Consider the following 26,383-nt stretch of genomic DNA (forward strand, 5'->3'; position numbering starts at 1 on the left):
GTACACTACAGTATTCTGTAGGAGGTAACAACTGAGTCGACTGGTATCTGACGTCAAATCACGATACAAATCCCACTGCCACCAGTGAGATTTTAACCGCGACCTTCCGTACAACAGCCTTGTGCTCTAACCACTCAGCTATCCGGACACGGACGGAATATTAAACATTAAAGTAACCATTTGTTATTTGACAAGTGAGGTACATTAAATGTCGCAAGAATACTCCAAGGATATAATTTGTAATCAGATGTCGTCGATGAGGAGCTTCTTGATAGTTCTTTTGTTGGAACTTTTTCATTTATTGGCATTCTCACTTGTTTCCAGGGCCAATCACAGTCTCAGAATTGAGAATGGGTCTATGGCAACAGAGGGGCAATTCCCATACACGGTAAGAAGGTCTTCTAATTATCCCGCCAATCAAACAATTTCAATTGCAGGTTTTGATTCTCTACTGGAACTTTGACAACCGCTGCACAGGGACTCTGCTGACAACCCATCACATAATCACAGCTGCACACTGTCCTTTTATTCCTGGTGGACCGTTGGTTCAAGTAATGCATTCAAACTACAGTTCTTATTCGATATTATTTGAGATTTTAGGTAGAAAAAATTTGCGGCTTCAGGGAATCAAGTGGATGAGTTAATTAAAAAAACTCGCGGTTGTTGCAATTTCAGTACTTCGTTCGCTTACTGGGAGGCGTTCAACTGCACTTTCATTACTTATGGCTGATATCCAGAAACTACAGTGTATCAGTCATTGATTAATTTCATTTTTATCGAGAAGTGGAGTAATCTTATACGCGATTGTAGCAAATTAGAATCGTGGTGACGTGCTCGTTCCATCTCTTAATTTGCATATCATGGTAGGCGAAAATTCAGTTATAAGATTATTCATCAAACCTTCGGAATACCTACTATCATGCTGCAAGTTCTTTCGTTCCACTATATGTAGATTTAAAACAATTCTTATCTGGGATGTGTGCTTCCTTCCCCTTTGTAACGATCCACGTTAATGAAAATTGTGAGGCGGCAAAGCGTTCATGCCGCAACCGTAAATCCGTTTCAGACTTTATAGTAATTTCCCCGGTTTATAATCGACAATATTCAGAATGATCCCGATTCGCAGAATATTTATTGGATTTCCTGAAGCGAGAAGGGGAACTTGTCATATCGTGATAGTATTTATAAGTTTGAATGCTACTGTAAATTGGTGCATTTATTTGATTTGATTAACATTGTAAACTGGCCTGTACTTATGTCCTTTATATATATACGTTTGATGGCAGTAAATGCGTGCTTTGACGGACCAGTGATTGTTGATTGGTAGTCGACATATCGTTTCGAGGTACTGATTTTCATTTCGAAGGATACTAATGTTAAGTTTCATAGCTGCTCACAAAGTTCTAGGGATGCTTTCCTCCGCGGCATCAAGATTGGTAATAATAATAAAATTTAAATAAACTCTCATGAAAAAAGATGGAGGAAGTGATCTCAGCGCCACCAAAAGGGACAAGAGACAGGTTTTCTATTCTGGCATAGCGTCTGCAGCGCAAACAGAATATCATCATCATCAAGGGCACAACAACCGGTACCCGGTCTAGGCCTGCCTTAATAAGGAACTCCAGACACCCCGGTTTTGCGCCGAGGTCCACCAATTCGATATCCCTAAAAACTGTCTGGCTTCCTCACCTACGCCATCGCTCCATTTCCCCGCCCTTATAGACTTTCCGGGCATCCAGCCCATCCTCATCCATATGGATTAGGTGACACGCTCACTGCAACCTGTTGAGCCGGATTTTATCCACAACGTAATGGTATCGCTCATAGATTTCGTCGTTGGCTACGGAATCGTCCATTCTCATGTAGGGGGCCAAAAATTCTTCGGAGGATTCTTCTCTCGAACGCGGCCAAAATTTCGCAATTTTGTTTTTCCTAAGAATCCGGCTCCGAGCACTATATGAGGATTGGCAAGATCATTGCCTTGCCCAATAAGAGCTCCAACCGTATGGTGAGACGTTTTGAGCGGAACAGTTTTTGTAAGCTGAAATAGGCTCTGTTGGCTGCTAACAACTGTGCGCGGATTTCATCGTCATAGTTGTTATCGGTTGTAATTTCGACCCTAGATAGGAGAAATTGTCAACGGTCTCAAAGTTGTAGTCTCCTATCTTCATTGTTTTCGTTTGACCAGTGCGATTCGATGTTGTTCATTCTTTGGTTTTTGGTGCTGACATTGCCACCATATACTCCGTCTTGGCTTCATTGATGCGCAGCTCAAGATCTCGCGCCACCTGCTCGATCTGGATGAATGTACACTGTACATCTCGGGTTGTTCTTCCCATAATGTCGGTATCGTCAGCATAGGCCAGTAGTTGGGTGGACTTGAAGAGGATCGTGCCTCTCGCATTTACATCCGCATTGCGAATCATTTTTTCCATAGCTAGGTTAAAGGGGACGCATGATAGGGCATCCCCTTTTCTTAGAGCGATATTGATGTTGAAAGGTCTCGAGAGTGATCTTGTTGCTTTATCTGGCCTCGCACATTGGTCAGGGTCAGCCTAGTCAGTCTTATCAATTTCATCGGGATACCGAATTCTCTCATGGCCGTGTACAGTTTTACCCTAGCTATGCTGTCATAGGCGGCTTTAAAGTCCATGGAAAAATGTTGCAATTGATGTCCATTTTCCAACAGTTTTTCCATTACTTGCCACCTAGAGAAAATCTGATATGTTACTGACTTGCAGGAGTGAAACCTCTTTGGTATGGGCTAATGATGTTCTGGGAGTATGGGGCTATCCGACCTAGCTAGATAACGGAGGATATCATATAGATGATACTCAGCAACGTAATACCTCCATATTTGCTGCACTGCGTGATATCCCTCTTTTTAAGGTTTTGTGTAAAGCGAAACCTTATTAAAATCGGTTTACTGTCTGTCTGTCCGTCTGTCTGTCTGTCCATTACACGGATTTTTTTTTCGGAGGCGGTTGTAGCAATCGACACCATGTTGTGTGAAAAGGTGGGAGCTATGAACGCTCAACCATATAGTGTGTTACATGCTTTTACGTTAAATTTCAGGGAGGGTCCCCATACATGCAAACGGGGTGTGTATTTTTTTTCGCCAAATATAGTCGCGTGCGATATCAAATGAAAGGTTTCGGTTAGTTCTTTTCGAAACCGGTCTAAATTTTGACATTTCTTGGAAAGGTAGAGAGTGCGGGGGGTTGAAAGTGATCATTTCTTTAACCGACCCATTCTCAGAAACTACTCAACCGAAAAGTCTGAAAAAAATGAAGAGGCTGCCATTATATCCTTTCAAATAAAGTTCAAAATAGTATTTTACTCTAATCTTTTGTAATTGGCTGCAAAACCCCCTTTAAGGTTATCCTATTATCACGAAATTTAGTAATGTAGGCTGTAACATAAAGTGTAATTGTACCAAGTTTAGTGGAAAACGCACTATTAGTAACAAAGTTATAATAGGTCAAAATTGTCGTTTCCCTAAAAATTCAAGACTATAAAAGTAGATCATCAGAAAGTGGATACTCTCACATAATATATGCCTATATGCAAATGCACACTCACATATCTTTGTATAAGAAATACACAAAACCTTTTATACCTAAAGCGTCCAGCTTCCGGTTTCCCGACTTGTTATGTATGAGAATGCCTTGTTGCCAGTCGTCAGGCATAGATTCGCTGTCCCACACCTTGAGTATCAATTGATGAACCATTTGGTGTAGTTAGTCGGGTCCATATTTAACCAATTTGGCTGTAATTCCATCGACTCCTGACGATTTATGATTTTTAAGCCGGCGGATTGCATGGAAAAATAGTTCCTTTGTTTACTACAGTTCTTTTTGAGTAAAACTATTAAAAGGAAAAGTTTCCCGTTTAACTATTGATTTGATTTATGGATAGCAGACACGTGTTTCGGACACAACATGTGTCCTTTTTCAGTGCTGGTTTTGTAATTAATTGTAATTGCACGGACTGTTTCTTCTACACTTGGTGGTGGCAGTACTTGTCCGTCATCTTCAGTTGGCAGGACCTCCAACTCGCCGATATTTTGGTTGTTGACAGTTCTTCAAAATACTCAACCCAACGCTTCAATATGCCCATTCTGTCGGAAATCAGATTTCTCTCTTTGTATCGGCAGGATGAGCATCGAGGTATGTAAAGCTTCATCCTGCTGACTTGTTGGTAAAACTTCCGCGGTTTGTGCGGTTGCTCCCTGTACTTTTTTTTTTGTTGGTTCTCCCAGGCTTCCTTCTTCCGTCTATGAAGTCGTTTCTCAGCTCGGCGAAGTTCGTGATAGTTCTCTGCGGGTGCCCACGTTCTTTGTGAATGTAACGTTACTCGGTATGTAGCATTCTTCCGTTCCAAAAGTGTATATGGGGCAGACAAAATCGAATGTCAAAACAGGTACTAAAACAGGAATTAAACAGCCCACGGATACTATAATAGATTGAATTCGGGCCAAGATAATTGCAATTGCGAATTAAACACCTTTCTTGCAGAATATAGAAATAACTTATGTGTGTACTGGTAAATATTTCGACTAATGTAGAAGACTATTAAAAATTAATTAGAATAGTGGTACAGATTTATGATAGTATATAAGTTATAGAAAACCCCAATTGCGAGTAGACATCTAGCACTGAAGAAAGGAACAATCTGTTCTGGAACGATCGGTATATCCACATCAGAATAAATAACTACTAGCGAAAAGAAAATCGCGTCATTATTTATATATATTTTAATCGTCAGAAACATCGCACAAAGATACCTAGTTCGAGGTTTCTGACACTGACAGTGGCTGTGAATTTTTCAATGGGGCTGATAGTCAAAAACTTTGTTTTATTTAAACTTAGTTGCATACGTTATTACATGGGACGAGTTGCTCGAGATCAGATTTGGTTTGAGACGCAAAGGCAAGATCAGCTGCATAGCGCATTATATAGCGCATCGCAACTGCGTTCACCAGTGTTCATGATAAGAGCGAAGAGGAGTGACTATAGAGCGTTTCCTTGATGAACACCGACAGAGACACGGAGGGGTTTAAATACACTTGCCACCCCGCGAATGTACAAGTCCCCCTGGCGCTTGGTGTTTCCACAGTGCATGCCAAATGAATTTGTATAGTAGATGGTCAAACCTATTCACATCTGCGCCCTGCCCCTCCCCCTTGTTAGGGTTTTGTGTAAAACAAAACCTTTTTAAAATCGGTTTACTGTCGGTCTATCTTTCTGTCACATGTATTATTCCAAATGACTCCAAATTTGGTGTGTTCTCACCCGCATACAGTAGGCGACATCATTATCCGTGGGATTTAAAAAATTTCGTACACCGAATATGGTCACGTGGCGTATCAAATAAAAGGTCTCAATTAGTGCTTTCCAAAGCTGATTTCAGTTCTGACATCAATGCGTAAGAGAGGAGAGCGGCGGCTAAAAAATGGTCATTTCTTTCACGGACCCATTTTCAGAACCTGCCCTTGGAATAATCTAAAAAAAATCACAGTTGGATATTACTATAATTTTCAGTTATTGACTCCAAAACCCCAATTAACTTCATCTTCGAGTCATGAAATGCACCAATATGGGCTACAATATAAAGCATGGTCCTACCAAATTGGTGGAAATCGCACTATTACTTATGAAGTTATTATAAGTTAAAATTGTCGCTGCAGTGCAAATTCTAAGACTTTGAATGTCATTAGCACGTGTAAGTGAATATTATGACATAATATGTGCATATACATACATTGCGTCTCTAGGGGCTAATGCGTCAAATTAAGGAATACACAAAACCTTACGTACCTTAAGCTTCTGGTTCACTGACTTGTTATGTATGTACGTATGTATTGGACAGATAGTGCCCCATTGCCAGCCGATTTGCTTTGAGCATACGTTGATAAGCCGCTTGGTGTAGTTGGTCGCCTCCATATTTAACAAATTCGGCTGTACTTCCATCACCTCCTGACGATTTAGGGTTTTCAGGTTGATGAATTGCACGAATTGTTTCTTTCATGTTTGATGGTGGCACCATTTGTCAGTTTTCCTTAGCTAGCGGGACCTCCAACTCGCTGGTTGTTAAGCTGTTCATCAAAGTACTCGATCTTATTGTTCTAATATGCCCTACCCGGAAATTAGATTTGCCTCTTCGTCAGTAGTGTAGGATGAGCATCGAGGTGTATGAATCTTCCTCTTGCTGACTCGCTGGCAAAATTTTCACGCCTGGTTCGGTTGCTCCCTGCAATTTTCGAATTCAAAAACCTTTTGAATCTGCTAGGATTGCTTTTCTTTTATGTAAAGTCTCTTCTCTACTCGACGTAGTTCGCGATAGGTCTCTGCGCATACCCGCGTTCTTACGTCGTTCCGTTACTAGCTTAAAGGCATTGTCGAACTATTTGTTTTTGTTTGCGGCCATATCAATTATAACGTTCTTCAAGTGGTTGTGAAGATCATGCTTCATTTCCAAGACCTCTATTAGCTACGATTATTGCGGCATCCGTTTCCCTGGTGGGGACTCTGTTATGGATGGGTTCAGTATTTCAGTAGTAGAGCTATTGGTATTGAGGGAGAGACCTTTTTATTTTCTTCCAAAAACCTCGCCATTCTGGAGAAATATTCTAGTCTGATTTCAGGACTTAATGAGCCTCTTCAAACGCGACATTTACATTTCTTTGTCTATGGGAACGTTTCGAAGCAGAAAAGCCAATTTTGCAATAAAACGTTATTCTTGCAATATAGTACTACGATAATAGGAGGATCGTTGACCAACGTTGTCTTGCTGAAATATCAGAAAATTGTAGAGAATAACGGGTAGGTTGAAACTATATTTTTTCGATATGATAGTTTGCGCAATTTTTGTTAAAATGCTCTAAAAGACAAGTTTTTAAATCCTAAAATGAGACGTCTCAATCAGTCTAAAATATTTTTGTTTTCAATATTAGGTCAAATCAAGTCAAACAGTATGCCAAACTTATTCCATTGTTTCATTGTTCAGTTTCTCATGACCTGAAAGAGATCCAACCAAACGTACAGAAATTAAAGACATTCTTCGCCATTATTAGCTGCTAGAGTTTAAGGAGGGCGTAGAATTTCTGTTTGGCCGAAAATAACCATGTTGGGCATCAAATACCCCACCCAAGTAGTACTTTTTAAAGAAGGTCATACTTATCACATTAATTGTAAAAGGAAGAATCGCGTGCGTAAGAATGTGGTCACTTTTTCAAAGACCAATTCTCAGTTGAAAAATATGAAAGAAGTGGTGATGAATATTCCATCAGCGTACCAAAATACCCTCCATTTCGATTTTTCCACAAGTAAACGTGATGATGGAATATTATTTTGATTTGTCCCTTAAGTTTAACCTAGAAGTTACTTTAAATAAAAGCCTTTCTCAGTGAAATTTTTTTAAACTTGTCTAATAAACCATTTTTCCACTCACTCTAACTTGTGAAAACTTCAAAATAACGAAATTAATTAATTAAATTCTTTCTTTTTAAGTTTGTAATGGCTGGTGATATCCATAAATCTGAATATCAATCGAACAAACAACAGATTCGTATATTCAAAAGATATGCCCTACACCCAAATTATCCAAGTGCAAGAGGGTGGATGAAAATCCAATATGACATAGGGATAATTCTTGTAAATATTTCAATGGCATTTATATTTCTAAAACCAAATGAAATGTCATATTTTTTAGCTCGATATACCATTCATATTAACGGATCATCTCAAGCCGATCAAATTTGCAAAAGAGCCCATACCTGTTGGAACTTTATGTGTACTGCCTGGATGGGGCTTTACTCGTTATGTATGTGACTCCAATTTTTATTAATAAATTATTTTGATTGCCAGAATATTGACAAAAAATAACATGATTAGCCACCATTTTTTTACATTTATACTTAAAGTGGACTTTCATTCTATTATATCTCCTTTACAGCTCAAAGTGTGTGAACAAAACGATATATTAAGATATCATCCCGAAAGAATTTATCCGAAAAAAGTATGTAATATTAAGGAGTATACACTCATGTGCGGTGGGAAGAACTTTGGATGCCCAGTAATTAATAATAGTGAGAATCTCAGTCGAATTGGATATTTTAAGCTTTATCAACCGCTCTAGGGTGATTGCGGTGGTTCTGTAATATGCAACAATACTGCTCAAGGCATTTATACATTTGCCGTTCAAATTAACGGTTCACTAAGGAGTTTGTATACTGATATTGCTCCGCACTATTCATGGATTCGAAGTGTAATTAAAAAGAAATTCATGAAGTACTACATAGCGGGGTAAGCGCAAGTTTCAATTCAAAGTGTTTCTTTAAAACATACAAAAGATTAATACTCAAATATTTTCAGGAAGCAATATTCGACAGCAGTGAAAATATTTCCAATTTTCTACCACTTCTCATTTTATAATGCATTTAAAAAAATGTTAATTTAACTTAGCTAAAATATGCCATTTTTAAAGTTGACAACATAAACGAGAGCGAAACAGCGTGTCTAAATATGGTAGCTGGTGGTTAGATTCCATTTATACAGTAAACCATAGTTCCTGATGGAATGAGTCGAACGGTCGGAGAATGTCAACGCATTTAATTTAATGTGTTTAGTCGGCTGATGCATTTTTCTCACTTGTATATATATTGTATAACGAAACCTTATTAAAATCGGTACAACGTCTCTCTGTCTGCCACACTCACTTTTCTCCAAAACGGCTACACCGATCCAAACGAAATTTAGAACCTACGTGAACTATGAAATCCCACACATGTAGGGATTGACACGTACATGCAAAGGGGGATGTACATTTTTTTTACCGAATACAGTCATATGGAATATCAAATGAAAGGCCTCGATTAGTACTTTTCGAGACGGAAGTAGATTGTAAAGTGTGTGAGTAAAGCGTCAAAATGTGCTGACTTAAAAACTGAAACAGGTCTCGTTGTCAGAACCTATTCAAACGAAAAAAATAAATAATAGTATAAAGTTAATAATAGTATATTACCATATTTAAGAAATACCCGAAAACTCCCTTAAAATCTTCATAGAAATAGAATGCAATTTGCTCCGTATTAACAAAGTTATCGAAGGTTAAAATTTTGCATTTCACGTAAACTTATTGCACTCCAAGACGTGTATATCGTCATTATTGCGGTGAACTTATATGGACGGCAGAGTGTATGGGGACAATTAGGTCGGTTCGGCGTATCCTTAGTATTCTTTTCCTCCGTCTGTGATCTATTATAAAGGACTCTAATAGCTTGTCTTTGATAAACTCGGACAACTCAACTATTTTTGCGCCAAGCTGGGTAAAGGGTAATTGCTCCGAATCAAGACTCTGCTCTCTATGGGCCCCGGCAGGGTTACTTCTTTTATACGCTTCTTCATTTTTGGTGTTTATTGACCTTGCCTGTACTTTATCCTTTACCGCCTTTGGCATTGGTGGAGACGATCTCCTCTTGAATGGATTCCTTGCTTGGTCCTGGACTTCGTACTTCGCTTGAACACCTCCTTCTCCAGATTCAAATTACTTGTAGCATCATATACCAAGGTGACCAAGTTGTCCACAACCGAGGAACTGCGGTCGAGGGATACCGACGACCGGGAGCCCGCTTGCTCACTCCCAAAAGCCGCCGGTACTGGGGTTTCAAGCCTCTGCACCGTAAGTTTCCTCCTTCTCTCGTCTTCCATGGTGGTTTTATTTTCTGTGTATCTTTCCCGGACTGTCGAAGCCTGTCTCAAGTATGATATCAAAATCATACTTGGAGATTTCAATAGTCAAGTAGGGACGGAGCCCGTATTCAGACGATACGTCAGCTCCCATAGCTTACATAGGGATACTAATGACAACTGACTGCGGATTATTCAGTTAGCAATATCACACAAAATGATTGTTGGAAGTACCTGGTTTGCGTGGAAAGCAGTCAAGAAATATGCGTGGACCTCTCCAGAGGGGACCACTTTCAACCAAATTGACCACGTGCTGATTGAATGCCGCCACCTCTCAGCCTTGATGAATGTCAGAAAATATAGGGAGATCAATATAGACCCAGATCACTATCTCGTTGGCATAGTGCTTCCAGCTCGAATTACAAAACCAGCCAGAATCCCCTCTGACAATCAGGTGAGAGTGAATACCGAAGCTATTCACAACACAGCCCTCCCAACACCTATAAGAGGAAAATGGACGCCGCAATAACCGCAGGCAACAGAGATCCTGGAGATGAAGCTTCAAAAATGATCTTCACAATCACCTGAAAAGCGTTATCATAAATACGGCCACAAAGATACTTAGTCCCAGCTGCAAGAAAACTCGGAACGGCTGATTTGACGAAGAATGTAAGCTAGTTACAGAACGGAAGAATGCCGCATACCGAGTGATGTTGCATTCTCAAAGAACGCGGGCATGCGCAGAGACTTATCACGAACTCCGTCGAGCGGAGAAGTGACTTCACAGACGGAAAAAGGAAGCCTGGGAGAGCCAACAGGTCTGTGAACTCGAAGAGTACAGGGAGCAGCCGCACCAGGCGCGGAAGATTTACCAACAAGTCACCAGGATGAAGCCTTACATACCTCGATGTTCATCCTGCCGAGACAAAGAGAGAAATCTTATTTCCAACAGAATGGGCATATTGGAGTGATGGGTTGAGTATTTTGATGAACTACTGAACAACCAGAACATCGGCGAGTTGAAGAGCCCGTCAACTTAAGACCTCCGACAAATACTGTCACCACCATAGTTGGTACTTGGAAAAAACAGTCCGTGCAATTCATCGGCTTAAAAATCCCCAGGAATCAATGGAATTACAGCCGAATTAGTTAAATATGGAGGTGACCAGTTACACTTACACAATTTCTGCTCAAGGTATGGGACAGCCAATCAATCCCTGACGATTGGCAACGAGGCATTATCTATCTCATATATAAAGAGGGAGATATCACACAGTGCTGCATCCGGTATAGAGGTATCACCTCTAGATAGAGATATGGAGGCTATCATCATCCCATATTGGTTGAGTTAAAATCAAATCTTAAGTTCACGGGGGATCTTAACCGCCAATATTACATAGATGAAGTGAACTCTCAATGGCGGGAGAAGTTAAAGGGTATTTCACTAAGCGATTCAGACTTCATGTTTACAAAGATAAATATGTTATTCCGGAAGAAGTCACCTTATTGACTCAGACCAATAGTGTAATTGCTGATCCGCAAGGCAATTATGTACATCATGAAACTCTGAAACTCAAGCTTATAGGGAAGTACTTTGAATCACTGCATCGGCCCAGAACGGACTTAGAGCCAACGCGGCTTTCGGAAATTGTAGAACGAGGTGTCCACAATTTCAAATATAGCCACTACAGTTCTCCAGTTTAGCTCTGCGTTGCAGGCTGATCTCATACTGAGTGATAATCTGCTTGATTACTTTGTCTCATGTGTGGAATATTTAGAAGGCTAAACAATAAGAGATCATCCGGTATGGATGGCATTCCCTACGTGGTCCTCAGGCATTTACCAGACATTGCCATTCGTAATTATTGCATCTGGTTCAATAATTTATTGAACAATTCTTTGTTTCCAGGACAATGGAAGAAAGCCCGAGTGTTCCGGATTTTAAAGAGACTACCGCCCAATCAGTTTGCTGCCTAACATCAACAAAGTGTTTGAGGTTTTGGTATTGAAAGCCTTGAACGGGCATATCATAAGGAACGAATTATTGTCGAATACGCAATTTGGATTTCGATCTGGACATTCGACAATAACAATGGTGAGTGCATAGGCGCTTGCCTTAGAGCTATGGAGAAGGCTTTCGATACCGTCTGGTTGGATCGACTAATTTTCAGGCTCCTGAAGAACGAGTTCGCCAGCCACCTCGTAGCGATTATGTGCAGTATGCTGTATGGCAAGTGCTTTGTCATTACGGACGGAAATCTCACTATTAGTAGAGAATTTCATGTTCTGAATGGATTACAGCAAAGGACCGTGACTGCGCCTTCACTTTTCGCAGTATTTACCGGCGAATTACTCTACTTATTTGAGTCCCCTAAAAGGTCGTCGGTTGCCTTTGCTGCCAATCTGATAGCCTACACGGCAACAAGAAGGTAACTGAGGTGCAAGTTGAACTTCAGAAGATCATCCTCAACGGCGCAACAACTGGTATCCGGTCTAGGCCTGCCTTAATAAAGAACTCCAGACATCCCGGTTTTGAGCCGAGGTCCAACAATTCGATATCCCTAAAAGCTGTCTCGCGTCCTGACCTACGCCATCGCTCCATCTTAGGCAGGGTTTGCCTCGTCTTCTTTTTCTACTATAGATATTGCCCTGATAGACTTTCCGGGCTGGATCATACGGACTAAGTGACCCGCCCACCGCAACCTAGGCTACGGAATCGTCCATCCTCATGTAGGGGGCCAAAAATTCTTCGGAGGATTCTTTCCTCGAACGCGGCCAAGAGTTCGCAATTCTTCTTGCTAAGAACACAAGTCTCCGAGGAATACATGAGGACTGGCAAGATCATTATCTTGTACAGTAAGAGCTTTGTAAACTGAAATAGACTCTGTTGGCTGCCAACAATCGTGCGCGGATTTCAGAAAATGTTCAATGATATTAAGTTCTTCACGAACAGCTGGCGGATGAAAATCAATGCGCAAAAGGGTGAAACGATTCTGTTTCGAAATTCCTTACACCAGTAAAAACTTGAAAAAGAATTGGAGAGATTTCCACATTGTTGCGAACGAGGATAGTTCTGAGCGTATTCCTCATAAGAAGTGCGTTAGATACCTGGCTGTGCGTTTTGACGAGCGTCTCCAATTTTAGTGTTAGCCAAATGGAGAAAATAAGGATCTTTGAAAAGAAATGTCTGCGTGGTTGCACGGGACTTAATAGGACTGCTTCGTCAAACTATGAGCATTATGCTGGTGCTGTTCTAAAAATTGACACAGTTATCGTCGGATGGATTCGGAATCATATAGTACGATCTGTTTCGCATGATGACCCTTGGGTTTCGGAGGCGTTCTACCCAAATAATAGGTACTTCGGGAAAACTCTCACGACAGGCTTCATTCCTCCCGAAGCGTTCGGGTGTCTTGACAGGAATGGTCTAATTCTTGATTCTGCCGGTGATCCGGTTATGTATCATATATGTACATAGGTGGGCCACGGACAAAAGGATAGAATATCCCCCGAACTTGACGGTGGGGGCTCCAAAATTCGACTGGAGATACTCCAGAGTTAGAGCAATTGATATTAAGAGGGATGAAAAAGAGAAATCCTGGTACCAGTGACTGCAGGATACCGGTTAGCGGCGGCCGTGCTCAGCTCTGTCATTTGTTTCTGGGTGGGGCTTTTTAAATATGTACATATTGAACGGGTGCTGCTTCTGCCTCTAGTTGTAACTTGTTTTTATATAATATAATTTATAAACCGAAAAGTAAATAGTTTTAAATACGATAGTTCCAAGAACAATAATTTAAGTTAAAAGTATCTTTTATTATTACTTTTATATTTCTTTATTTGCCACTAAGGTCAGGAGGTTTTCTGACTGTTTCCCGACAACTTATTGTAAAACTAGATTTTTATTTCTTACTGTTTCTCCTCACTGTGAGTAAATCGTTATCTAAAAATTGTGAGAGCCCACAGTGGCCATTAGATTTAAGTTATTTTTTGTAGTTTAAAAGATCGTTTTTTTGTTCATTCTTCCAATTTATATATAATTGTTACCTATTTCTTGAAAATAAAAAATGATTTTAAAAACAATAAAACAAAACCCGGGCGTCGGCATTTTTGTTATCTCTTAAGAAGTGTAGGGTTTTTACCGGGTCACTGCTCCTTAAACTATCATACGGAAAAAAATGCGCTGGTGGTCTCCACTATATGCAGCTGCCCGTCCTCCTCAGATCTCAAATGAAGGCAACTTCATAAGGTTTTCTTCAACCAAGAATCTGAGCATTATCTGCTTCTGGAGAATATTCTGAGATTCGGTGGCAGGCGATTGAATATGCTATTTCCGCAGATAGTATAATGGGCCTAAAAGAGGCCTGAGGGCTTAGAGCTGCGACTCCCCGCACTAAACTAAACGAAACTAAACTAAGTATGTTTACAAATTAATAGCTGATATTAATAAGAATACTTTGCTATATAAGATAAGCTTTTCGTAATTCGCTCAGTTATGAAAATTATCAATATTGCATTTCCTCCATTTCGTTACCTTTTTCATTTGCTGGCACATGAAAGCCTAAAGAAGCGAATTTCTTAAGGTTTTTTAATATGAATTTGAATACCTCAAAAGATGTTGGTAGTACAAGCGGATAAAGTCAGACATTAATGTCAGTAATTAGAGGCAAGCCCATCCTATCGAACTTCTTAAATCACCCAAACTCTGACTTTTCTAGTAATACAAAATAGGGATATTCATGCGGACGTCTACAAAGCAACTTTATAATAATATATTGTAATCTGTTCAAAGACGGCGCATTCATGCCAATTTTCTTAAACCTTTTCTTGGTTCACAGTTCAAGACGATCCAATTCTAGTCTCCCTGCGGAGAGATAAGATGGAAAAACATGAGGTTTGGACACGGTATGTGCAACTACCGTTGAGATTATTCCTGCTTGTATAGCATCAAAAATGGAATTATTATCTTCATATTATTACTTCAGGTTGAGATTCGCATCTGCATGTTGCAGGAGTACCATGAAGGAAACACTCATTTGTATGTTTCCTTTTGATTTGTTGTTGTTATGAATAGCGAATCTGTGGTGGATTACGTTAGGTGTATTCTATGGGCTTTTGGATGGATGTTGCCGTTCTGGATAAATATAAAACTGATTATAACAGATTTTTACTTGCAGTAGGTGGTGCTCCTTTGTAGGTGGTTGCACCACTCAGAAAAGGTATTCTCTTTCGGGATTATATATAGACATAGAGTAATGTAAGATTGAAGGTCGATTAAGAAGATACAGTAATTGTCAAACTTCTGTAATAATCAGATGAAATTTACCTATATGTTTAAGGATAAGAGGCGTTTGCAGTCTTGTTCGATGTCAGTCGGCTACTCTATTTCGATTTCGACTCTAGCAGTGGACAAATGCAATACAAGAGGACAGCTCTAAACCATAACCATATTATGCGCTGAGAACATACATACAAAGTCGTTATATTCGTTAAAAAGCGCAACGCTCATTTCTTCGCGGCGAGGCAGATCGCGAAAGTCGCCTGCAGCGAATTTAATTGCAAATTCGAAATAAATTTGTCCGACTTGTGGATGCAGATCGTAGCTTTTGCTGCAGCTTGGCGTTCGTCTCGGTCCAAATCTGCCTATGGAATCTTTAATACGTTCTTCCTTTTTACATTTTACTTATTTCTATTTTTTTCTTTACGATTGCCTTTTTGCCCGAATGGCATTCATGATTACACCAGAGAAAATCCACTTTGCATCGACCTTATTCCTTCAGCTTATTATTTTGCATCGGATCTTAATTCTAATTTATTGCAAATCGCTCAGAGTTGAGGTTAATTTGGTCTACGTGGATTGGTTACCGCCTGGAAACTCGACGGGATCACCTCTTTTGAAACACGGAAAAAAGGATATCGAAAGATTTTCTCGCGATTCTTATTTCAATTTGTGAAATCTCCGTAGCATCGTTTAAATGCAATTTTATGCTGTGCACTGAAAGCAACCGAAGCGAAAAAGAAAAGCAGAAAGGGAAATTTATTGCATTATAAGGTGACGGGTAGTTATGAAGTTTCGTAATTTATTTACAGGAATTCTAAGGTAATTTAGAATTTTACACTGAATTAACCAATGTCAAGACGACATTCTTTGCATCGTTGGTGTATTCCCTCGATGTTGCTAGTACGATTTCATTTCCCGCTTGTTTGACTATGAGTTTATTTGGAAATTTTGAATAGCACTCCAGGAGTTTAATCTATAGTTCGAACATAATCAAGATTAGTTGGGAACAAGTAAGAAGCCGGAAGCTGTGTACGCTTCATATAGAAGGCTTGGTTCGTTTCTATGTAAGGGGCTTGTGTTAATTCATAATAACAGTATTACCAAAATATGAGAAGATGTTGCGTGGGACTAGTGCCGTGACACGCCTTGATCACATCCGAAATTAGGAGATCCACGATCAGTAGGGTTTGCAACAATCGCTGGAAAATTGCGAGAGAGGCGTAGGCGCTGCTCATATGGCAGAGGTGAGGCAGCGTCTGATGAGTTGTCTCTGCCCTGGAAGAAACTGTCGTCTATTTTTGCATAAACTTGGGTTTAGCACAGAGTTGCTGGAGTTCTAACTTTTGCTTTTTGGAAATTTGAGGCTGGAAAAAGTTTCATATCTTTTATACTTTTCTGAAATTTTAGTAAAGCTGCTATTCTCATTTTTTTTGTTTTCTTCACCATCCAGCGTGTCAAGCCACTGTTGTGTGTTGGCATTTTAGAAACTCACCATTGACTTCGATGTTCAGACCAATTTTAGTGAGTGAATTCTCGATGGCGGGAATTACGTGACCATACCATCGAAAACGATCAGTTCAACCCCATATCGATCGCGGACATCCTCATTTCGGATGTGATCAAAACGTGTCACGGCACTAGTTCAATGCAACATCTTCGTCTCTATTAAATTCTGTCACTCCTATGTAGAACATGCCAGATAGAATTCCTGTTCCTCTATTCACACCAGGTGAAGCGAAGGTCAAGACTCACTCTGTTCCACGATGATCCACTGGGGGTTGATGTGATGAATACATCCTCCTGTAGCGGGTCCTCGGAGCGGAAACCATCTCGAACAAGCCAGACATAAATAACTCCATGGGGATACCGTCAAGTCCAAGGACTTTACTCCGTTTGCATCCATTGTTGACCGATATAATTTCTCTTCAGCTTGGAGAAACTCTCCACATCCACTTTTTGCGATGACTGGTTATTTCGTTGATACGGTTGGGAACGTTGGTGAGGTGTTCTTTTGACCTCTACAGTCAGTCAATCAGTCTTCGTGGAAAAAAAGTCGACTGTTAACAAACAAGCTCTTTCGTGGGGCTGTATACACTTCTGAAATCATGGCGTTCTGAGGCATCGACTGCCTCCTTCAGCAGCGCAATAACAAATTCTATTTTGTCACTGCGGACACTACCCTGTACTTCCCGAGATTTAGCCCAGTATCAGAGCTCGAACGTGTTGCGCCCGCCATGACTTGCAGCGGTCAGGCCTTCAATCCCATCTGTTCATCGATCCACCTCCCCGATCGCACAGTTACCCAGATCTTATGACGCCCTTCGGGACATGGCCGTCGGCCTGCACAGGATCCGAGGGAAGAGCATTTTTGATGGCAGCCCAATGCTCATGCGTATTCTCAGGTTAGTTACCGTCCTATTGGCAAGATAGATCTCCTCCTGTCAAGCGACAGCTGGATCGTACAAGTGGTCCTTGCGATAAGTGCGCACGTAACACGCAAGCGAAAATAAGCGACAATCAGATAGAGATCCGTTTCGAAGTGGATGTCGAGTTGCGCACGATCAAGAGACAACTGCTAAATCTACTATTGATATCAATACGGTTAATCTAATTGCCCGTACGGTGTCGGTCAATTGAAGTCCATCTGACCTAATGGAAGGCTCTGTGCTCGAACAATGTACGACCAATGACAAGGCGTTGCAATTTGCAGAAAATCCAGCAACCTTCCACTACCATCTTTACTGTCATGAAGACCGTGTTTCCCCATCACCTGTCCGAGCAAGATGTTGTCAAAGCCCACCGTGACACCATCACGAGTTGGAGAAAATTGTCATTCTGAGGACCCTCGCTACCGTTGTCGACCACATTCCAGAAACTAATCATAAGCCGTTTTGGATAACTAAAGGTCTTCGTCGTGAGGTTAGTCTATATCCGAGGTATTGTTGACGTTCCGGTAGCAATAGATTTTGAAAATTTGTAGTTTGCCAGAATATTTTCGTTATCTATCCGTATGTACATGAGAGCCTTAAATATCTTACGCTTGGTGCTTTAATTTGATGCTAACGTCGTTCATATGAAAATGGCAAATTCGGCCTGCTATAACCTTATTACTGATGGCGCGATCATGTTGCAGATTATTGTTTATACTTCCGTTAAATTTCGTAACTCTACGACGTAATTAAGGATGGGTATAAGAGTACATTAAATATCAGAACTGCGACCAGCTTTGTAGTACTAATCTAGACCTTTCATTTGATACCCCACATGGCAATATTTAGCGAAAAAAAGTTTACACCTCCTTTTGCATGTGAGGAGAAACCACCTAAATACAAGATAGAACATTCCCACCTTATCTGAGTGTAATTATGCGGTATTTCCAGCGATTAATTATTTGGAATAATAAAAAGCTTGTTTTTTTCTTTTTCGCTGATGTAGATATTTATTCTTGCAAATAGCGATATTTCAGGAACCACTTGTTCCCTTCATCAGCTGACTTGTGAGCTCTGTACTGGATGCAAGAGGGAGTTTCAGCGATACAAACTCGCCATTCTGGATGGTGGGATTCTGGAGAGCCCTCCCCTCCTCTTGCGGCACTGTGCTATTGCATTCTAACGCATGGCAGAAGCAAACGTGAATTCGGCGTGCTCAACCCCAATGTGCGCCCTCATTATATGGGAGCTGTGTTCGAGCGAGATGTAAGATTGCGTGCCAGAATGAGGAGCACTTTAATAGTAGTGTAATTAGAAAACAGATAACTTGAATATTGCACTTGACAGTAATGATGTGCATTGAGCCGTCATTAAAAATGCTATTTCCTCGGGTGCTACTCAGGTCATCGGGTACGCTCTAAAGGGGGCCCTCAACATCCAGCTGATGCTGGTGCGCTGATTAGGAAAGCAGAAGCTGCGCGAATTACAGAACCATATACTAGGTTACTGACATCTGTTTGCTTTCCCACAGACACATGGACTTTGGCCAACTGGTTCAGGATTTGATAAAGGTGGCAAGTATAGTTGGACTGAAAACAAATAACATCAAATTAGCGGTTGTTAGTCTGACGAGTTATTTCGCTATAAATAACTGCATTAATGGGTAGAACATTGACTGAGTTGAGCAATTTGCATGCTCTAGAAACGTCGTTTCTGCTGACGGTGGCACCGAACTGGATATCGCTCGAGGCATTAACAGTGCTAGATCCAGTTTCACTGTTTTGTCTGAAAGCTGGAAATGCATTTACTTCAACACCATCATCAAATTTTGACAGTCCTGTGCTAATCTTCCTTCTGTGTTGCTATATGGGAGTAGAACATGGCGAGTAATCTTCGCTACTATTCATAAGGGTCATCGAGGTACTGTGAACTAATATAATTTCCAAAGAAGAATTTGGTCGGCGTACAGCCCAGTTACTTGTGGATGTGTTGATGAAAAGGTGAAAGCGGCAGTGGATAGATTAGATATTAAGGGAAGGCAACCCCTTCATTGCTGGCTACACACTGCAGAACGTTCCTGGAACACATTGCATAGAATAATGAAGAAGGACTGCAATACTCTCGGCTAGTAGGCAGCCAGAAAACATTTCATCGGATCCTTAACGATGGCACGTAGGTGTGTTTGACCCTCAACGCCCCATCAAAGGGTAAATGGCAACCATATATAAGCAAGCTGATGGCAAATTTGCAATGCTGTCAGATTACTGAGGATGAGGGAGAGCGAAACTCTACCGCCATGGTAACATCCTAGACGAAGTACCTCGGAAACGTCTTGCTAGGTTATGACACAATATTGTTCACCGGCGAATCAAAAACGCTCTCTGGAGTTGGTGCAGGAATTTTCTCGAATACACACAGTGTATTTATACACTTGCCTTTATATTTGCCTTTCAATAAAATTAAAGTTACCTTTCCAGATTTCTGCTTATTTGCCAGGCTTGTTAGCATTTATTATTGTATTGACTGGATCCATTGATATATTTTAAAAGTAAATTATGACTATTCAGATCTTTATAAATTAATTTTATAGCTTTTAAAGCATGTCAATATAAGGAGGAAGTTTGCTCTTCGAAGCAAACAATTTGTAGCTACCAGACGACGGACAAATACTGCCACCACCAAGTTTAGGAGAAACAGTCCGTGCAATTCATCGGCTAAAAAATCATAAGTCGCCAAGAGCCGATGGAATTACAGCCGAATTGGTTAAATATGGAGGCGAACAGTTACACCAAGTGGTTCATCAACTTGTGCTCAAGGTATGGGACAGCCAATCAATCCCTGACGATTGGCAACGAGGTATTATCTGTCTCATACATAAAAAGCGAGATATCACACAGTGCAGCAATTATAGAGGTATCACCTTGCTGAGTACCATCTATAAGATATTCTCCACTATCTTGCTAGGCTGGATAGCCCCATACGCCCAGAACATCATTGGACCATGCCAAAGAGGCTTCACTCCTGGCAAATCAGCAACAGATCAGATTTTCTCTTTGCGGCAAGCGATGGAAAAACTGTTGGAATATGGACAACAGTTGCACCATCTGCTCATCGACTTTAAAGCCGCCTATGATAGCATAGCCAGGGTAAAACTGTACACGACCATGAGAGAATTCGGTATCCCGACGAAATTAATAAGACTGACTAGGCTGACCCTGACCAATGTGCGAGGCCAGATAAAACCAGCAGGATCACTCTCAAGACCATTCGACATCAACAACGGTCTACGACAAGGGGATGCGCTATCATGCGTCCTCTTTAACCTGGCCCTGGAGAAAGTGATCCGTGATGCTGAGGTAAATGCAAGAGGTACGATCCTCTTCAAGTCCACCCAACTACTGGCCTATGCTGACGATATCGACATCATAGGAAGAACCACCCGAGATGTACAAACTGTCTTCATCCAGATCGAGCAGGCGGCGCGAGATCTTGGGCTGCACATCAATGAAGGCAAGACAAAATATATGGTGGCAACGTCAGCACCGAAGACGAATCAATCAACAACATCAAACCGCACTGGTCAAATACAAACACGAACAAGAATAAGGATAGGGGAATACAACTTTGAGACCGTTGACAATTTCTCCTATCTAGGGTCGAAAATCACAACCTATAACAACTACGATGATGAAATCCGCGCACGGTTGTTGTCAGCCAACAGAGCCTATTTCAGCTTACAAAGACTGTTCCGCTCGAAACGTCTCACCATAGGGTCAAAGCTCTTACTGTACAAGACTATGATCTTGCCAGTCCTCATGTATTTCTCGGAAACTTGGGTTCTTAGCAAGAAAAATTGCGAACTCTTGGCCGCGTTCGAGAGAAGAATCCTCCGAAGAATTTTTGGTCCCCTACATGAGGATGGACGATTCCGTAGCCTACACAATGACGAAATCTATAAGCGATACCATGACCGTCCGGTTGTGGATAAAATCCGGCTCAATAGGTTACGGTGGGCGGGTCACTTAATCCGTATGGATGAGGATGATCCAGCCCGGAAAGTCTATAAGGGCAATATCTATGGTAGAAAAAGAAAACGAGGCAGACCCTGCCTAAGATGGAGCGATGGCGTGGGTCAGGACATCAGACAGCTTTTAGGGATATCGAATTGGTGGACCTCGGCGCAAAACCGGGATGTCTGGAGTTCCTTATTAAGGCAGGCCTAGACCGGATACCGGTTGTTGCGCCGTTGGTGATGATGCTGCCTGCCACCGAGAATAATTGTGTTTTAAGTAATTTTAAGCTAGCATGAAAATTATTGAACGTGTCGATGAGAAAGCGGAAGTGGCTATGGATAGACTACACATTGAGAAAACACGATATCTTGATTACCGGTTATACCAAGAAAAGAACCCACTTTCCTTGGATGGCTGGTGAATGGGTCGCCCGAACTACCTTGCGTAGAACAATTGTAGGTATTTTGCAAAAATCGAGAAGGAAAAAAGCACATTGCCAGGAATCAACTGCGATTGGCATCGATGTGCCCTATAAAGGAGTCTATGAGAGAACGTGTAGTAAATTAAATTTGTGGCGTGAGATGAGTAACCATCTGTAATCAAGTTAAGCTTGAAATGATCTAATTTTTGTGTGCAAAACCGACTTTGAAAAGGAGTTCTAAAATGCTTAAATTTGTAAAAATAGTTTCAAACAAAAGCGCAGTATTACAGAGGATGAAATTGTCTGATTTTACTCTATTTTTCCTAATAAAAATTACTCTACTGTGTTAAATTCTACATGGCCTCTCCCATCCCATCCCAGATGCAAAAAATATCGTATAGAGATATCCATAGCTCCGGAGAAATGCTAAGGAGTCTAAGTCTAGTCTAAGGAGTGCTAAGTCCTGTCAAGAAATGGCCAATGGTCAAGGCGTAAGTAAATTAGCCTGAGCAAAACAAATACGTGTCTGTACGCTATATATCATATTAGCACCTCTTTGGATAAAGCGCAAATCTGCATACACTCAATACGGTGTTGGCATTGCCATCTCTGAGGGTTTTCGTAATGCCATTAAAGATGCGAACGATTTGATGACCGGCTGATAAAGCTCACCATTGTATCACCTGATAGTACTATTCACTTCTTCACTGCAAGTATCTGACAAAAACCTGTAACGTGCCTGCCGATGAATATATTGTTATTGCGGGCCACATTGATGGTCATGTGGGTGAAAAAGGCAGACGGCCACAGGTGCCATAGGGAAAAAGGGTTTGGAGCACGTAATGAGGCGAAACTTTGTGGACAAGCACGACCTCGTGAATTTTATAGTGAGAACAATAAGGCGCAAGTCGACTATATTTTCTTAAGACGCCGACATTTACGACATCTTTAAGATAAACTGGAAACTCGGGACCGCAAGAGAGATCGGTTTTGGCATGTCAAAAACCGATACCACCGCACATGACATCGAAGACTTCTGTTATGTTAATGACGACAACGATACTTTGTTTACCGATCGACGATGTGCGACGCATGGATGGCAAGAATGTTTCGAACGGATTTCAACTGTAGAATTTGTCAATGCCGCTAAAACGGCGAAAGCAATCAAAGGAATGAAACCGGAAAAGCAACAGGATCTCACTACATCACATCTGCGACCTAGAAAAAGAAGAGCGCAATACACACTGTGCAGTTAATCATGGAGAAGCATCGCCAAATTTATGTATATTTATGCTGGGTTAAATTTGATCCAAAAAGCTTTGAAATGTGGCGGATATATCAAAATTGCTTCGTGTCTCTGTCGATGTTCAACAAGGAAACGCCCTCTTACCGCTGCTCTCCGTTCTTCGGGACATCCAACGTCTAGGACCCTATACACTGCTTTATGCAGATGATGTTTTCCTAACTTCTCATGGTAAAGCTAATCTACAGCTAAAAATGGAATGATTGTTTCATGCAACAGGGTCTCAGATTGAATTTGAATTAAACAGAGTCTTTTACGACCGAACCTAATGAAACAGACACTGTCAGTGGCAGTGAACTACCCAGAGCTAAACGATTTAAATATTTCTGATCAATACTATCAGCCAATGGAGAGCTGCGTCATGAAATTGATTTGAAAGCTTGGCGGCTGCCTTTGACAAAGCAAAATAGCGCAACCGATCAAGACCGGCCGACCCCGCTACTGACCGGGACAAAGGCTGAAGAAAAGGATGAACTTGACTGAAAAAAGAAGTGGTTTTACGTTCCATTTTTTTTTAATTTGATATACCTCATTTCAATTTTTTATGCAAATAATGGAGTGACAACTAACCAATCGCCTACTTCTGATAGTTTGCCAATTATTTAGAAGCGCGTGAATCGACAATTAGACTTAGTGCTGGAAAACTTTTGAACTAACCATGGTAAGGCCGGCTTATAAAAGTTTGAATTTTGGTGGTAGTTTGATGTAGTTTTATTTGAGGTCCTATAAATGCAATGTTCTTTTCGAACAATTATACAAATTTCTGCCCTCTATAAAGCATCCTTCTTAGATAATGAACTCTATCCGGTTCGGCACATTTATTTCCAGCAGGCCACTGCATATCCTCCTCCCAAACTTGTCTATCCCATATGTAAATCAGGATCTGATTTTCCGAACAACTGGCGTTGGTGTGCAGATAATTGTTTGAAATTGAACTACATGACAACCCAAAATAAAACTTTAAAGATTCGCCCCAACCTGCATAAGCCAGAAAGAAATGAAGCTAAAAATAGTAGTGGTTATCTTTATAGTAACTCCACGCCATACTGTTTTTCCCTACGGTTTTTCCCTTCGCCACTAGTAGCGAACGATTTTTAAGCACCTTGATTGCAAAACAGCAGCTAATTTATGTTCGGTTGCGGTAGCCCTCCGTGCAATCTTTACAAACTATTGCGATTGTGTAGAACGGCGTTTGTCCGAAGACATCTTACAGCAACTATCTTTTACCTTTTTGTTGTTCCCTTATCCAACAACTCGAATGTACTTCTCTCATTTAGCAGATTAGAGGACGAGGATAGCTCCACCATCAGCGTCTTACGAACCGTTTACTTGTTGCGTCAAGATCAAAGTTTCGAAGCTGTCTTTTCATTTTCTTGACGGCGCATTTTCCGCTCTTTTATCCATATCTCGCGACAATAAGGCCACCGTGCACTCTTAATTGTATGAAAATTTGTTGATTGTTGATAAAGTTCGATTGTACGTTGTTGCCGTCTGATCCGTTCCATGCATAAGTCGCTAAGAGTTATGGTGAGCCAATAACTGATCTGCAATCCAACTGGTTGTAAAGAACTTTTTCCCTTGGCTTGGAAAGATGTGCTGCTTTTGATCTTTGCCGTTTCTCAGGCCTTTTTTCGGCTGCTTCCAAACAATCAGGTTCAACAGTGACTTCTGAATTCGTTTTTGCTTTAATAGCTTCAATCATGGTGGCTAGAAGGGTTAATTTGGAATAACCTAATATATTATAAGGAAGGTGTTGGTGTTTATATCATGCATCTAACTTTTATGTAGGTAGTCATTAAAGACAAATAAGGAGGAAATTGTTTTTCCTATCTAATCATCGCTATACTGTTGGCTAATTTAGCAGTAGTAGCAGTGCTACCCATTAAAGGATGGTGGAATTCAATTCATGGAGTTACATATTTTCTGATCATCAGCTTCTTCGCAATTTGATGATGATGAAACGATTGTTAATGTGTCATGCTAGTTATTCGGCTTGTGACCGGTTCGGTAATAATTTTCAGGAATTTGGATATTTTGAAAAATACACTGCAAAGGTAGGAAAGAAAAGAAAATGTTGCGGTGGCCTTTTTTGTTGCTGAATTTTGTTGGAAGGAGTGTTTTCCTACCCAGTTCATGGAACAAGAATTAACAATGAAGTTTGGGTCTACATATGTAATGACTAAATGGATTGCCATGGTCTAAGAACCATCCTAAGTGGCCGGCGACCACCAAGAGAAGAGAGCTATGAAAACCCCTTGCAAATGAAATAATATTTTGCGCGGAAGATTTGAATTTGATTAAAACGAACAAAAATAACACCAGAAATATAATTATAGAAGAAAGTTCCCCAACTGTAAGCACAGGAAATTCAAAATTGGAAAAAGTGTCAAAATCAAAAGCCTTCTACATGTCAGGCCTCTTCTTTTAAAAAGTTGGTTCACTTACATATACATTATTTAACATTCCTTATATGATTATCATAGAATCAGGACCAATAAGGGGTTTTCTTCCCTCAAAAAACGATAAAAAAATATCAAAATGATCGCGCTCCTGATATTATGATACCCAATAATTTTTACTTTTCTCATAATTGCTTGTTTCTAACGTGCTCAAGAATGACGTTTGTAAATTGTCGATAATAATATCTTAATTTCTAGGCTCGGCTTAGTTTCCTACTTTACTTTAACTTTGTTATGAGAAACTATTCGAACGTAGCCGTGGGCTGCTCTCTACTAACAATGCCTTTGACGACTACTACTATTCCCCACTTTGAAAATGGATAACACACTGTGGGTTGCTACTGTTCGATGATCCTCCAATTAACATCTTCATGACGATGGGAGTTTTGTTTGCCGATTCACATTTAAATAAAAGTACGCCTCGTTTCTGATGAACAAAAACCTTCGACACTGTTCACCGTTTATTAAGGTTACCTTATAAATTTGTACTAACTTTTTTTTCGAAGTGAAAGAAGTTTCTTTAAAATTTTTATTAATGATTTTATCGAATTTTGAGTGGCAATTGGCAAACACTTATTGTGACTCACTCTACTTCTTCATGATGATCGTAATTTCTCCTTCTTTTCTATTCTTTTTCGCGTTGCAGTGATGCGGTCTCCTCGTGACGATCCACTGCGCCATTTTGCTCGGTTATAGGCATGAACTAGATGGAGTCAACATTGACTTTCATGTACTGACCAATCTTAGCGATTGAGTCAGAATTATATGTCCATTCGACCTCTCGCAAC

At 40.6% G+C, this 26,383-nt stretch overlaps 1 protein-coding gene across 1 annotated transcript; it reads left to right on the forward strand.

Moving 5' to 3' along the window:
- Nucleotides 1-204: 204 nt before the first annotated feature.
- Nucleotides 205-8,632, forward strand: LOC119652358 (thrombin-like enzyme KN-BJ 2). The gene is made up of 7 exons (XM_038056442.1): nt 205-388; nt 438-551; nt 7,512-7,655; nt 7,714-7,824; nt 7,957-8,076; nt 8,140-8,306; nt 8,376-8,632. Exons 1-7 carry the CDS (start codon nt 209-211, stop codon nt 8,458-8,460), a joined length of 921 nt encoding a protein of 306 aa, XP_037912370.1. The 5' UTR covers nt 205-208; the 3' UTR covers nt 8,461-8,632.
- The last annotated feature ends 17,751 nt before the right edge of the window (nt 8,633-26,383 follow it).

The sequence above is a fragment of the Hermetia illucens genome, chromosome 3 (genome assembly GCF_905115235.1).
Source record: "Hermetia illucens chromosome 3, iHerIll2.2.curated.20191125, whole genome shotgun sequence".
In the NCBI taxonomy this organism is placed as follows: domain Eukaryota; kingdom Metazoa; phylum Arthropoda; class Insecta; order Diptera; family Stratiomyidae; genus Hermetia; species Hermetia illucens.

Bases quoted from the DNA above. Each gene is read 5' to 3' on its own strand.
- LOC119652358 (XM_038056442.1), top strand. From the start codon at position 209: ATGTCGCAAGAATACTCCAAGGATATAATTTGTAATCAGATGTCGTCG. The intron at 7,656-7,713 runs GTAAATATTTCA...CATATTTTTTAG, and splicing joins ATGACATAGGGATAATTCTT to CTCGATATACCATTCATATT. The intron at 8,077-8,139 runs GTAATTAATAAT...CAACCGCTCTAG, and splicing joins GGAAGAACTTTGGATGCCCA to GGTGATTGCGGTGGTTCTGT.